Genomic DNA, 15,507 nt, shown 5'->3' with positions numbered 1-15,507 from the left:
CCACCCCTCCCGCTGGGAGTGGCCCTTCCAGGTGACCCCGTGAGGCCGCTGGGATGCAGCACCAAACTCGGCGTTAGGCGAGGCAGGTGGGCTCAGAAGGGCCTTTTCAAAAAGGGGGATGGCTGCCCATTGGACAGGCCTCGTTCCCAGGGTGCAGGCGGCCAGGATGCGCAATGCCTGCGCAGCCCACGCCCGCTCCGCCGAGCCAAACCTGGCTCTCGGGGCTCACCAGAGGCCCAAAAGGTGCTCAGTCAAGGCTGAGAGCATGCTGGCAGCCTACCTGGGCCTTGCCTAACTTTCCAGAAATGCAGGGGCACTGAAGGGGGCAGTGCTGAGAGGGGACACTTTCCCACTGAGGCGGGCGGAGCTTCTCCAACCACCCCGCGGGTCACAATTAGTGTGTTGGGTTATCTGCGGAATGGCGGGAGCTGCAAGACGCCGGGGATCCTCAAAAGCCAGACCTAAAGAAATAGAGGGGGCAGTGGGCAGGGGGGCAGTGGGCAGGGGCCCGCGAAGACGCGGGCGAGCTGAGCGCAGGATCCTCATCTTCCAGGAGGCCACTAAGAACACCTTGGAGGTGACGACTCCGCGGCCCGGTTCCTTTCCCCGCGCGCCCGCAGCCTCCGCCGTAGCCGTCACAATAGCTACAGCTACAGCCGCCCACCGAAGGGCACACGGCTGCAGTAGCAGCAGCCTGACAAGTGTGATAAAATGATCTTCCTTAACTAAACTCGTAAAGCACTGGGCAATAAAACTCAATCTTCTGTAAAATCCAATTAAGTCATTATCTGACTGATTGTATCTTTAATTGAAAACAGAAGTGACAGTAAATTTCTGTGATATATCAGGATCAATCGATACCGCTATACGATTCAGCCCCAAGAAGTGATTTATAATGTCAAACCTATATAGGTAACTCCACATTATTCTCTCTAAAACCACTGGTGGATGAAATTAAGAGTAAGTGCATTTAATAAAAAACAAGATGGTCAGGTTATTGATTACAACAGATGGGGGTGAAATCAAATAGATGTTTTCAAAGCACAGAGCAAAGAAAATACAAGTAATTTCTTTTTTCCTGTTTAATACCGCTCACCAAATATACACACAAGAAAATTCAGTCATCAATAACATTTTTATTTCAGGTACAGCTGCAACTAAGCAGAACAATGAATTTTTTTTAGACTACTTTCATTTCAGGGTGGCTTCTGTTACATAACAAAGTACTCTATAGCAATTTTTAACAAAATAATGAACTCAAATCTGTAGTAACTTTTAAAGATGTACTTATTTCCAAATCAGATTACAACCTAAGGTTACAACAGTCTAAATTGCATCCATTTTTTTCCCCAGTAGTGGAAAGAATGTATGATGAACTCATTCTACACCAGCACTCAGGAACTCTGCATCACTAAGGTCACTTTAAATTGCACTGTTTTCAAATTACACCCTTTACCAAAAACGCAGCAATTTTTTTTTACAGACTGTAATGTTTCTGATTATATTTCAGTTACGTTTTGGATTGGGAGGATGGGGTGGGGCTATTTCCAACAGCAACACACACAATATATCCATTTAGCAGACTTCTAAAAAATCACTAATTTGCCTGCTTTTTTTCCTCACCCATCAGGTAACTTGGCTAAATTTATATCTTTACAAGTTTTAAAAAAATACTTAAAAAAAAACCCTCAGGCACCTAAGATTTCATTTTAAAACTAAAAGTAACATCTAATTATGACTCATTTAGAGGCACACAAATGGCTTCACTTGAATGAATTATTTCTTGAAAACTACATGAAACCAGTGTCATTTAAAAAATGAACACTATTATTTAAACTCCGTGAGCAAAACACTTAAATCATGCAGATGGTAGTCACAGACCCTAAAGTATTACAAATGTGTTACAGCCTCTGGACTAAACTCTAAGGAATATAAACCAAACACGTTCTCAACAGTTAAGATAGTATGAGTCAATGCAAAATATTAACAAACCCCATGGAAAGTGGAATAAGCCTGTTATTCCAAGTGAACCGCCTTCGGCAGCAGGCACTGCTCACTCATCCTCCTCGATGACGGGAGTGACTGTGAAGCTGCTGGGCTCTGATGCAGGCTCACATTCGAGCACTGGCTTTGTGCTCTCGTTACTAATAGGAGAGCTGTTCGAGAGGGAAACCAAGCCAGAATCTTGACTGCTGGGCGGCGAGAATACTGGGAAGTGAGGGGAGAGAGAAAGGGAGAAGAGTACGTTAAAAGTGGCTGGTCTTTATACATTCAGTATTCAATTAGGTTACAACAAAGAAAGTGGCGCTCTCCATTTCTATTCTGAGTTGAAAGTGTTTTTATAGACACTCATTAAAACCCCTAGCATTTCTTTAGAATAAAAAAATAGTATTCTACACAGTATACCTATTTAACGAAAGGAGTAAGCTAGATAGCAGAGTTCCAGTTTAACGTTCATTAAAAAACAAAACAAAACAAGTCGGCTGCATCCTCTTTGGGAAACTATTTCCACCCTTCACCGGACTCCTCCCCTTTATGCAAAGGATGCTGATGAAACTTGTCAAGTGATCTATCTGACAAATTACCCCAAGCAAGACTCCACCCATGCATTTCCACCATGACAGGTAACCCACTCCACTTTTCCAAGATACAGCAGGTGAAGTTGATAGGATATTAACTTTCCTATTATTTCTCATGGCGTAACAGGACAAAGACAGGGGGAAGGGGATGTCAGCATACATAACTTTTAAAAAGTAAAAGACAGTAAATGGGAGAGAAAATTTTTAGAAACACAAAAAAGTAAATAAATTACATCACACTAAAATAGTCAGATACAAATTGTGAAAGCAAATCTATGAACATAAAACTCTACTGGAAAACTCACATTAAATATGAAGGATGCAAAAGTAATAATGTGTTAAGCAACTTTTGCAACCTTAGCAGCCACAGTAGATAAAAAACTTAAGCAAAAGGGTCTCTGACCTTCTTAACCTTAGCTGAGTTTAGATCCACCCCCAGAACTCCCTTCCTGCCTAGTGTGAATGTAATTAAGGGGAAGCTGCAGTGGTAATTTCTCTCCTCATTAACTTCCTGATTGGTTTCAGCCTCAGGATTCTGCCGGGCAGTAGTTTGTCACCAATTCCAAATGGCCAATCGTTAATACTAATGTTTGTGTAACTAACTGCCAGCATCTGCCACGGCTTCTTGTACAACAATAATGGTGAAAGGGTACATTAGTGCTCCTGTGTTAATTCAGCTTGTGTTCATCAATAGGGAAATCTATGATGTAATTAGCAAAATACATTGGGAGCTGAGTGCTGAAGTCATTTGTAGAGAACTAAATCATAGTAGAAGCTGTACTGGGTCCTGATGTGTTTGCCATCAATACTTATTATGTTTGGAATTTAATAAGGTATATTACCATGCTGAAAAGAGACCTTTTTACAACTGAACACTATTTACGCTTGTTATGGGTTTGGAAAAGGTTTGCTGCAGCTAGTGGAACCACACAGAAATAAAAGAACAGAGCTGGGATTTAAGAAGCAGACCCTTAACCACTCCACTGGACCAAATTATTTCAGAAAGCCACCTTCTTCCAGTGTGACATATGGGTAGACAGATAGACAAATGGATACTTTTGTACCTCAATATCCAATAAGGAAAGAGATGATCTGAAAAAGCAGTAAGTGAATAAATTTGAAAAACAATTTAGGCAATTTTCCTGACAAGCAGTTACTTTTTATATTGATAGATTTGTTTAGTCTTTAATAATTTAAATAAAAAGCAAAGGGTGAGTTTCTAAGCTTTAAAAGATAGGAAAATAATTTTTTTTAATTTAAAGGGAGTCATTAAGTAGTATTTTAGAACAAAAAAGCATGCATATACATATATAAATATACTATAGCAACCAAAACTAGGAACCTAGGAAATCTGAAGCCTTCATCTTATTAAACTTCATGAAAGTATCTTACTAAATTTGTATTATTATATGCATTTAAATTCTCTGCAAATCCAAGGTGATTTATTAATTGTATACATGCACCTGGCTGTCATACATATATACAGAGAAATGTTTTCCAAAGGCAGTAGACTGCTTTGAGATCTTGTTACTATACAGATCTGGAGAGCCGACTAAGAGCTTCCTGGAGAGTCCGTGAGTTAATGTCCCCATCCCCACCCCCCAACCAGTGACAGAAGTTTCTCTGTATAGAAGCTATGGGGAATAACAGTAAACATTGCTGACTACTACCTGTATGCCACACACATACTTTAGTGAGGTATTTCACCCTCAAACCATTCACTGAGAGAATTACTCTCCCTGTTTAACATAGGGATCCTGTGCAAGCTGTCAAGGGCAGCACTGTACCGGTTAGTCTGACTCTGGCATGCTCTGGCCCCTGCACCAACCTTCTCCCGGGCACACATTTCGGAACTGGCCGCTGAACCTTCCCAATCCCTGTGTGAGTTTAAGGAGGCAAAGCAACAGACCTTTGCCAAGCTGATGCACAGGCTGTAAAGGAATAGGTATGTGTTCTCCCAACATGTTCAGAGCCCTGGGCCTGTTTCCGGTTAGCAGCTGACTGGAAGATGCTCTCTCCTCATTTAGCCAACTTGGGACTAAAAAGGAGAGGAGTGGACATTTTGCAAAAGAAAGGAATTTAACAATATCCCCCTTTTGCTCTAACCTGCCTTATGAATATTTTCTTAGAAAATATTCTAGCGAGTGGGGCCACAAAGCATGCAGAATGTTACCTGCATGGACTAGGGGGGCTCCAAGCATACTTTTCAAGCATGACTGCACTCTATAGAAAATGTAAAACACCCTGTTTTGAAAAACAGCTGTATTTTTACAGTGTTTCTCCACTCAAAATTTAAACCCATGTTATTTTTATGTTTGTTCAAGCTTAGCATTGTTTTGAAAAAATAGGCTGTTGAAGTTAGAGACAGTATCTGTTTACCTCATTTTTGTAGAGCACCTCATAGAATTCTAAGTATACGAAAAGATTTAGTGTGTTTTTCCTTAGTGACTAATGTCCAAAATCACTTTTACTACCATCCTTAAAGATCGTCCCTCAAAGGTACCTTCTCCATGTTAATGCAGTTTCCTTAAACCTTTGGAAGGAGAAGGATAATAGTTGACTGTTGTAAATTATTTTATACCAATTAAAAATTCAAAAATCAAAATGATGCTTTTTGCTCTTTGATTCTAAGGGGCCCTACACAAGGCTAATTTCAACTCAAAAGTCTTGTCTTAGGTCATTTTGTAAAAATGCTAACTCCTAGCGTCACAGTGGCACTGTGGGAGAACAGATAGTATTGGTAGCGCTAGAAATTGGTTCAATCTTTCTGGACAGCAATCTAGTGACATGTAATAAGAACCATAAAGCTGTTCAGCCCCTCTGACCTGGTAATTCCACTCTGGGGAATAACCCCAAAGAAAGAAAGAATAATTGACCCTGAGATGCTCAACACACCATCAGTGAAGATGTTAGTGACTAGCACTGCTCTTATGCTTGGGGAAGGGAGGTGGGGCCAGCTGCACTGGGGTTGGGGGCAGGAAGCATTCACAGGCAATAAACAATTAAGGATTATACTACCCTATAATCATTGATAGCCTCCCAGCATTTACAGAAATGGAAGAAATTACTTCTGCACACCACAGCAGAGACTGAAAAGTAAGGAAAAGAAAAAAAGGAAAACTTGCCAATCTGATATTTTTTCGTGTAATGAAAGGTGGGTAAACCTCCAAGGCTGACCCTTGTCTGAACCAGCAAATCTAGTATCTGTTTTCTCTCAAGAAGCCTATTTGTCTACAGAAGCTACTGGGATGCAGAAAACCTTACACAGGATCATTCTTACCAATGAGGGGAAAAAACACTTCAAGATGATTTTGATGCCATCTAACCACGAGTATTCTTTTTGAAAAATATTTATACTGTCAAAAAAGAAAACCTTCTTTAAAAAAAAGAACACTAAGCGCTAAATCTTTTGACATTGCAAAGACCCCTGACTTTTAACTTGAATGATCTGTTGGAACTCAATGGACTGGAACGAATAATTCTCTTCCAGTGATGTGAGAAAACAGGATATTCATGCTTTAAAAACATTTTTCCTTCCTCTATATGTTAAATATATATTAAACTCCTAAGAAACCATTTTAAAATAAAATACAAGTGGCATTTTTCAGTTGTTAGCAACTCTTCATCTAGATGCTGACTGCCAAGGCAGACAAACCTGCTGGCCTCTTCAGTTTCCTAGAGTTTGCAGCCTTAAGAAAGAATCTGATGAAAAGCTGATGAAAATTTCTTAAACAACAAATTCTTCCACTTCATGACAATCATAGTGTTTGGAAATAAAATCATGTGCAATCAATACCACTTAGCATATATTTAATGTTTCACAACAGAACTCTTTTCCAGAGTGGCACTGCTGCCCTTCTCACTAACATTTAAAATAATTAGGATTATCTTAGCTGTCCGAAGCTTGGCAGGTTCAGTTTGTACTTTCAAATAGCATTAATTCTTGGCACTCAGAACAAGGGATAAAAGGTAAAGATATGAATGGAGATCTTTATTCCACCTGATCTATCATGGATTAGCTCATTCTTTTCCAGTTCATGCCTGCACTCTAGTTAAGAAGAAGGCTGAGCTGTAACTGATGTAATTAGAAACCACAAGCTGAGAAAAAAATAGCCCTTTGGTAATCTCCTCCATTTACCATAAATTTACTAAAAAAAGTAATGATCTTTGAAACAAGTGTGTTTTTCTCCCAAGTGCAATTAAAGAGTAGTGATGAGAGAGTGGAGCATAGGATTGTGTTTTCCGTAACACCGTATCTTAGTTGCCAGCTTTAAAATCGAATCTCGGTTTTGAAGGGGGCTAGCTCTGCACTTTGCATACTGTAGAGAGAACTGGCCAATCACTGAATGAAAGATCTTATAGATGGAATCAGGTAAATTATCAGTGTTCCTCTTTGATACAACTATCACAACCTTTGCAAGCACTGGGAAATAGCATACTTGAAAAACTAGGTGAACTTAATAGAAAGTACATATTTATGCAACATTACCTCTTTCCCTCTAAATTTCCTGTGAAACCTAAGGTGCACACAATTCACAAAATAATAATAGAACAATTTTTTTAACTCTCAAAAGGAACAGAAGCCAAGCAAGCATCCTTCTGCAGCATGTCAGAGGTTGGGGGAGCACTGGCCTGGGAGTCTGAGAACCTGGGCTCACAGTCTGGTCCTACTGTAGCTGCAGATTAGTTTCCCTGCTGCTTGTGAAACTAAGTGATAACGCACCCATCAAACTTACTCCCTTCCCCACTTACAGAGTTCAACTGATAAGTAAAGGGAAGAAGCCTTTTTTGTTTATATTAACATGGTATACAAAAAGGGAAGAGAAAGAAGGGGCACATTCAGCCTTATACCCCACCAGGGACTCAAGCAAAATCAGCTCAGGGCCAGGCGTTCCTTCTCCAATGCCACCTCCACCCCACCCAGGCCCTCCTGGACCACAGCACGGCAGCTGGTGGGTCCCCAGTGCCACCTCCACCCCCCCCAGCCCACCCCTGGACCATAGCATGGCAGCTGATGGATGGGTCCCCACATTCCCTGCTTGTTTCATAGAGTAGGTCACCACAAGCAACTCGAGTCTCAAAGCCATGAATAATCAACATGTCCATGGCAGCAGCCCTACCCTGATAGGGGTCCAGCACCCTTTGAAGTACCTCCTCTCCCCCTACTCCTCGCCTTCCAAACAACCCTTCTTGCGTGTCAGCAATGGTGATGCTGCAGACTGCTCCCTTGCCCCCAAACTCAGTCAGTTGTGGCAACTTTCCTCCCACTGACATCTCTTCCTAAACCCTCTCAGAGGTGAGCAAGCGTGCACACGAGGGGCTGACTCACTTTTACTGACTCAGTTGCCTAGTCCCATCCAGGGGTGCCGCATTTGGTGATACACGCAATCTAAACAGCCAAAGTCACTCTAAAACCATGTTTTAACCAAAATATATTAAGTCTTAACACCTAATCATTGGGTGGCTTTTAATTCTCTTCAGTAAAAAGGTCCTGCAGTAAACCCACAGACCGTCGGACTCTTCGCTCTCCTCTCTTCTCCAGTAAAATGAACACGACCTAGACTTTTAAGAAAACTCCTCTTGTACCCGTGAAATTGTTTAAGCATCCTGTGCCCTAGGTTCCCCATCTGTGAAAACGGGGTAGTAACCGATAGTTGTGAAGATTACTGGAGTCATGTTTACTCAATAAATATTAGTTTCCTTAATTCCTCTGTCAGCTATCTAAATCTCCATGTCTTAATGTGAGAAGATTCTTGCGTTTGGACGCACCAGAATCATATCAGGATTTAGTGCAAGGTCTGTTTACTCCAGGTCACACGTACATGTTGCCTTTTTGAGAGAACCAGGAATACATGTTTACTATGTAACAGCCAGAGCGTCACATTCCAAGAGGCAAAACAACCTATTCCTCACTTGAACGGGTCCTTTGTTAACATCAGCTCTGCCTTTTTCAATCTTTTTGAGGAGGGAGGTGAGAAGATGGCTGGCATCAAATCAAACACCAGAATGTCTGTGAACATGCTTTATAAACCAAACAGAAAATAGCATTATTGTCCCATGATCAAGCAAACCATCCCTTCAGACTAGCATTTGGAGGAAGAAAGAATCTATGGTTTTTGAGCCTAAGTTTGTCATAAAAGTTGGGAACTCTGGGAAGTACAAGGCACAAGTGTCAATGTTACCAAAGAAGTACAGGCCTCATCTGTTCCTAATCTACAAGTACTGGGTTCCTGGAGCCCTGTCAGAACCAGGCTTGCGTTCTGAGGAGAGGAGAGCCAAGAGTTACCCGGTGTGTGTGTTTACTGCAGGATGTTGTTACTAAAGGGAATTGAAACGAGGTATCCCAGAAACTGTCCCTAGGTCACAATGCAACAGAGCAGAGGGGTCAGGTGTGTGGGCTCCGGAGGCGGGCTGTCTTACTACCTGAAGACCCTGGATAGGTCCCTTGACGTCTCCATGTCTCTGCTTCCTCATGTGTAAAATGGGGATAGAGTAGAGCACTTAGGGTTCTACACAAGGTGTGGGGCCCTATTAAGTACTATGTTCCCTCCTGTGGTCATCCACACGTGTGGCGCGGTGACAACCACATCTCAGCACCTGATGCTGTCTGAACCTGAGCCCTGTTCCTAGCATCACTTCTCAGCACTGCTCCCCCAATCCGCTTCCCTTGTCTACACCTGTCCTACCCCACCCTACGTCATCTTTCTTGAGCTTGAAGAGGCAGCAGTCAGAAATGCAGGCTCCCTTCTGGGAGACTGTTTTCCCACCACACTCGGCACTCTAGGCAGGAGGGCTGAGGGAGGCCTGCTTCTGGCTGGCTCCTCTCACTAAGGAGGACCTGTCAGGCTGGGCGAAGCCCAGCTCCTACCCCTCAGCCAGGAGCAGCCACCATCTGAGAATTGTCCAGAAAGACCATGAGCTCTGCCATCGACACTGGCACCTCAATAAACACCCTGTGCCTCAGTTTCCTCAACTGTAAAAGAAGGTAATAAATATCTCACAAAGTGGCTTTGAGGATCAGGAAGACAAAACAATTTGTAAACCCTAAGGGTCTATACACTTGTTACTCATTTTCTCTGTCCCCTCTCCTCTGGCAGAAGCCTTTACTCTTCTCTAGGAAAGAACTGTGAGTGTCTGTACTCCATTGTAAATTAATAGGATTTTTATTAAACATTGGTTGACAAAGGAAAAAAAGTGACAACACACCCAAACACCTCTGAATGTTCTTGGACAAGTTTCAATTCCGACATGAGGGAGAGTCAATGATTGCTTTCTTCATCCCTCTTTACACACCAAAAGACTGAAAGTTAAGATGAATTCCAAACTAAAACCTAAGCCTATTGTTTGTGCTTTTCATGGCATCATGTATAGGCCTTCAGTGACACTTAACCATTCCTGAGGCTGGGCCAACAGGCAAGCCGACTCCACTGAATCCGGCTAGGGCAGAGAGCCAGGAGAACCACCTGGAGGCAGAGACACAAAGTCCACAAGGTAAAAGACAAACCTCGGGAAAATGGAAAGTGAGCTGAGAATGTCTGCCATCCATTGTCCAGCACAGTGCAGAGCACATAGTGGGTGTTCAATAATGGATACATGAGTGAGAAAAACGATGGAATTTAGCCTTCACAAGACACACTACAACCACGAAACAGGACTAACCCATGCATGCACTGGCAAAGACAGTCTCAAATCTAAAACCAGTTTAAGATGGCCGGGTGCGGTAGGTCACACCTGTAATCGTAGCACTTTGGGAGGCCAAGGCAGGCGGATCACCCGAAGTCAGGAGTTCAAGACCAGCCTGGCCAACATGGCAAGATCCCATTTCTACTAGAAATACAAAAATTAGCCAGGCCGGCCAGGCGCAGTGGCTCACGTCTGTAATCCCAGCACTTTGGGAGGCCAAGGCGGGCAGGTCACGAGGTCAAGAGATGGAGATCATCCTTGCTAACACGGTGAAACCCCATCTCTACTAAAAATACAAAAAAGATTAGCCGGGCATGGTGGCGGGCGCCTGTAGTCCCAGCTACTCGGGAGGCTGAGGCAGGAGAATGGCGTGAACCTGGGAGGCAGAGCTTGCAGTGAGCCAAGATCACACCACTGCACTCCAGCCTGGGCGACAGAGCGAGACTCCGCGAGACTCCGTCTCCAAAAAAAAAAAAAAAAAAAAAAAAACCAGGCATGGTAGCACATGCATGTAATCCCAGCTACTTGGGAAGCTGAGGCAGGACAATCACGTGAACTCGGGAGGCAGAGGTTGCAGTGAGCCAAGATCATGCCACTGCACTCCAGCCTGGGCAGCAGGGACTCCATGCAACGCAAATGAGTGCTCAGATCCACATAATAGGTGTCATGACCGGCCTGGCCACACACATCACAACTGCATTTGAAAACAGAGTTAAATATATACATGATCATCTCAGTAATGAAGGCAGCCTAGGCAAAGAAAATGCTCTCTGAGTCGTCTCTGAAATAGACCTGGCATTTGTTTCTGGGAAAGCTGTTTCCTCAGATACAAAAGGAATCAAACCCATACAGTAGGCTGTGACATTTGCCACTCTACAGACTAGGTTGGCTGTCCAGATATTTTGCTCTGTCCCCCAAACTGGAATGCAATGGCATGATCTCTGATCACTGCAACCTCCCCCTGCCGGGTTCAAGCGATTCTCATACCTCAGCCTCCCAAGTAGCTAGGATTACAGGCACCCGCCACCACATCTGGCTAATTTTTGTGTTTTTAGTAGAGCCAGGGTTTCGTCATGTTGGTCAGGCTGGTCTCGAACTCCTGACCTCAGGTGATCCACCAGCTTCGGCCTCCCAAAATGCCGGGATTACAGGCATGAGCCACTGCCCCCAGCCCAATATTTTCTTATATAATAGAAGAAGGAAGCAAATACCAGGACACATCTAAATAGAACATGTGTCAATTGAAAAACAATCAAGATTGAACATTTTAGGCATTTCCAGACAGAAGAATACATGCCTACTCAAAGTTGCACATGTTATTTTACCGCCTAAATACAACACAGCCATCATGGAGGATAAGGTAAGTTCAGATTACAGAAGCAAGTGCACACTGTTTAGGAATGGCTCACATTAAGGGTGAAGAGAAATAAGAAAGTAACAGCACAGACTGTGTATGCTTTTCTGAAAGAATATTTCTATACACTGCATAAGACTCCAATTGCTAAAATTCTTTAATATATGTATTTCTTGAAACATTTTTGTGGTTTAAATACCTTCTGTCCGATTAGCCCCAAGAAAGGACTTTAACCCTAAAGAGGTTTGGTCTCGAGGCAACATGAGGCATTCAGGAAGTGTTACTGTTACTGTGCCGCCTTCTCTCCAGGTGTTTATGATATTTTTAATTGTTTCAGGACAGGCGAGCTCATGTTCATGTTTCCACAGATATTTTAGTCTGCCTTCAAGAAAAGATGTTCCATTGCGTATGGACATAAAGATGGCAATGATCAACACTGGGGACTACTGGCAGGAGGCAAGGTTTGAAAAATTAACTGTTGGGTGCTATGCTCAGTACGTAGGTGACAGGATCACTCATACCCCAAGCCTCAGCTTCATGCAATATGCTGAGGTAACAACCCGCACATGAATCCCCTGAATCTAAAATAAAAATTAAAGGGAAAACAAGGTTTTCCTTTTTCTCCCTAGTTGCAGCCCACCTGAAGCCAAACTTAATTGCAGCTTTTCTTAAGGGGCTTCTCAGAACAACCACCTATGGTCTCTGGGTGAGACGAACCCAGAAAGGGTCTACTGGTACTGGGTCAACAGAGCAAGGCTCTGAACTTAAGAAAGGCTGGCAGTTATTTACCAAAGCATGAGACAAATTTTTATTTAATTCTTTCTTCCCTGGTCAACGAATTGGTTTCTTCCTGCTTCTGGGTTTTTTAACTTTTAAATTTTTTATTGTAATAAAATACACATAGCACAAAATTCATCATTTCACTATTCAAAAATTGTCTGTATGGCCTTTTAAATTTTGAGTGTTTTTTTGTTGTTGTTGTGGTTTTTTTGTTTTTTTTTTGAGACAGGGTCTTGCTCTGTCTCCCAGGCTGGAGTGCAATGGCCTAGTCATAACTCACTGCAGCCTCAAACTTCTAGGCTCAAGTGATCCTCCTGCCTCAGTTTCCCAAAGTGCTGGGATTACTGGCATGAGCCACCACAACTGGCCCTTAACCATTTTTAAGTGTAGTGTTCAGTGAAGTACATGCATTTGAGGTACATTCACAACCATTGCCACCATCCATCTCCAAAACTTCTTCATCTTCCCAAACTGAAATTCTGTACCCATTAAACAATAACTGTCCATCCTCTTCTCCCCTCAACTCCTGGCAACCACCATTCTACTTTCTGGCTCCATGATTTTGACTACTGTAGGTACCTCATATAAATGGACTCATACAGTATTTGTCCTTTTGTGTCTGGCTTATTTTACTTAGCATAACCTTCTCAAGTTTCATCCATGTTGTAGAATACATCAGAATTTCCTTCCTTTTTAAAGACTAAATAACATTCCATTGTATGAGTATACACCATTTTGCTTATCCATGCATGTACTAATGGTCATTTGGGTTGCATCCACCTTTGAATAATGCTGACATGAACATGGGTGTATAAATATCTCTTTGAGACCCTGCCTTCAATTCTTTGGGGTATTGACCCAGATCAGAACTGCTGGACCATATGGTAATTCCATGTTTAATTTTTTGAGAACTGCCATGTGGGTTTCCACAACAGCTGTATTATTTCACATCCCCACTGGTAATGCACAAGGGTTCCAACTTCCCCACATCTCAGCAACACTTATTTCTGTTCACTGATTTTTTTTTTTTTTTTAATGACAGCCATCATAATGGGTGTGAAACGCAGGATTTAGTTTTTTGCTGCTCCGTTTTTTTTGAAACAGGGTTTCATACCCGTAGCCCAGCTGGAGTACAGTGGCACTATCACGGCTCACTGCAGCCTCGACTTCACGGGCTCAGGTGATCCTCCCACCTCAGCCTCCCCAGTAGCTGAGAATACAGGCATGCACTATCATGCCTAGCTAAGTTTTTGTGATTTTAGTAGAGGCAGGGTTTTGCCATGTTGCCCAGGCTGGTCTTGAACTCAAGCCACCCACCTGCCTTGGCCTCCCAAAGTGCTGGGATTACAGGCATGAGCCACCATACCAGCCAAGTTTTTTGTGTCTTTCATAGTAATCTTTTCCTTCCTTTCCTTCTTCCTGCTCTCCCTTAGCCGTGACCTACTGTCCTGTCTCTATTTTATTACACAGTAATGCTGGCAAACTGGCTACGGTCAAACTCCCAGAAAACTTTCCCCGTGTTCACGTGTAACCTGCTGGTCACCAGTGCCAGTGGTCTGCCCTGCTCTTTCCCGCCCTCTCTCAGCAGCACTGGACAGGTGCCCATGCCCTACCCTCTCCCTCCTCCCCAGTCCTCAGGCCACAGTACTCTCCTTTCTCCAGGCCCTCCCCACTCCACTGACCACCTCTTCTCTAATCCAACCCTGAGCACTGACATTCTCCAACTGCTGAACTGGGTTCTCTTTTGTCACGGAGGGCTTTAAATATCACGTCCTTGCCAATGACTTCACAATGTATACCTCTTTCCCTGACTTCTCACTGAGCACTATGTCTGTATGTGAAATAGCTAATGAACAGTCGGGCGCAGTGGCTCACACCTGTAATCCCAGCACTTTGGGTGGCCGAGGCAGCCAGATCATGAGGTCAGGAGTCGAGACCAGCCTGGCCAACATGGTGAAACCCCGTCTCTACTAAAAATATAAAAATTATTTGGGCGTGGTGGCGCGTGCCTATAATCCCAGCTACTCGGGAGGCTGAGGCAGGGGAATCGCTTAAAACTGGGAGGCAGAGGTTACAGTGAGCCAAGATCGTACTACTACTGCACTCCAGCCTGGCGACAGAGCGAGACTCAAAAAAAAAGCCCAAACAACAATAAAAAAACAAAACAAAAAAAACCTGAACCTACCAACTTCTCTTCCTCCAACAACAAACCCGATTCTCCTTCATCTCTTGGGTCTTGAGCTCACCCTCTTCTCTAGCCAGCTCAGACTCGAAGCTTAGACTACCCCACCTGCCTCCCACATCTAAGCAGCTGCTACATCCTGCTCTCTTGAACTCTGCCATATCCCTCCTTTCCAATGACCCTATCCCACCACACCCTCATCTGAATTCTGGCCCTCATCCCCTTGCACCTTCTCTGCTAGCATCTAGTGCCCTATCCAGTCCCTTCTCTCTCTGCTTCAGTTTACCCTGGTGGCCATTATGCTTCCAAAAGCATCTCTGACCTCTTTCCTAAATAAACACCTTTGGTGGTTTCTGCAAAGGTCCAAGCTCCCTGGCGTGGCATTTGAAGAGCAACCTGATTCTCCACTTCTCCCCTGCGCTTAAGCCACATTCTAGCCTCTCTCCTGCTCCAGATGCCTGCACAGACCTCTAAGGTCCCCTGCCTTTGACACTGAGTTCATGTCAGTCCCAGACTTGCCCCAATCTCCACAGCTTAACACTCAACTCAAATGCCAACCTCCTCTAATCCCTCTAAACAGAAACAACCCCCACTTCTCTAATGCCCACAGTGCTGTACCTTTCTTGTGCCACTATCACTTTCACTCTCATTATAGAACTAATGACTCCCCTACAGACCAGAGGAAGGACCACGTTATGGTTCTATCTTTAAAGCCCTTTGGTGGCCACTAGCAAAAAGACTTACATGTGGCCAGCACTCAACAAACAGTAGTTGATGAATAAATGAAAGGTCACTCTCCTGAGACAAAGCCAGCCAATCTGTTTCCTAGACCAATCGTGATCAGCACACTAGGTAAATAGGCACGGAAAGAATGGTGGAGAGGCAGCTCTGGCGAGAGAGAAGAGATGATTGCTGGCCTCACATCAAGG

The 15,507-nt window shown here is 43.5% G+C and overlaps 1 protein-coding gene across 2 annotated transcripts in view; it reads right to left on the bottom strand.

Moving 5' to 3' along the window:
* Positions 1-1,116: 1,116 nt before the first annotated feature.
* DMRT1 (doublesex and mab-3 related transcription factor 1) overlaps positions 1,117-15,507 on the bottom strand; it is a 131,113-nt gene continuing 116,722 nt past the window's right edge. For both annotated transcript variants that reach the window (XM_033237189.1, XM_033237190.1), the window contains exon 5: positions 1,117-2,208. In XM_033237189.1, coding sequence (XP_033093080.1) covers positions 2,054-2,208 — 155 coding nt within the window. In that variant the 3' untranslated portion in view covers positions 1,117-2,053. The remainder of the gene's footprint in view (positions 2,209-15,507) is intronic.

This window comes from Trachypithecus francoisi, unplaced genomic scaffold (assembly GCF_009764315.1).
Source record: "Trachypithecus francoisi isolate TF-2019V2 unplaced genomic scaffold, Tfra_2.0 Lachesis_group16, whole genome shotgun sequence".
Classification (NCBI taxonomy): Eukaryota; Metazoa; Chordata; class Mammalia; order Primates; family Cercopithecidae; genus Trachypithecus; species Trachypithecus francoisi.
This window is presented reverse-complemented; position numbering and strand designations above follow the sequence as displayed.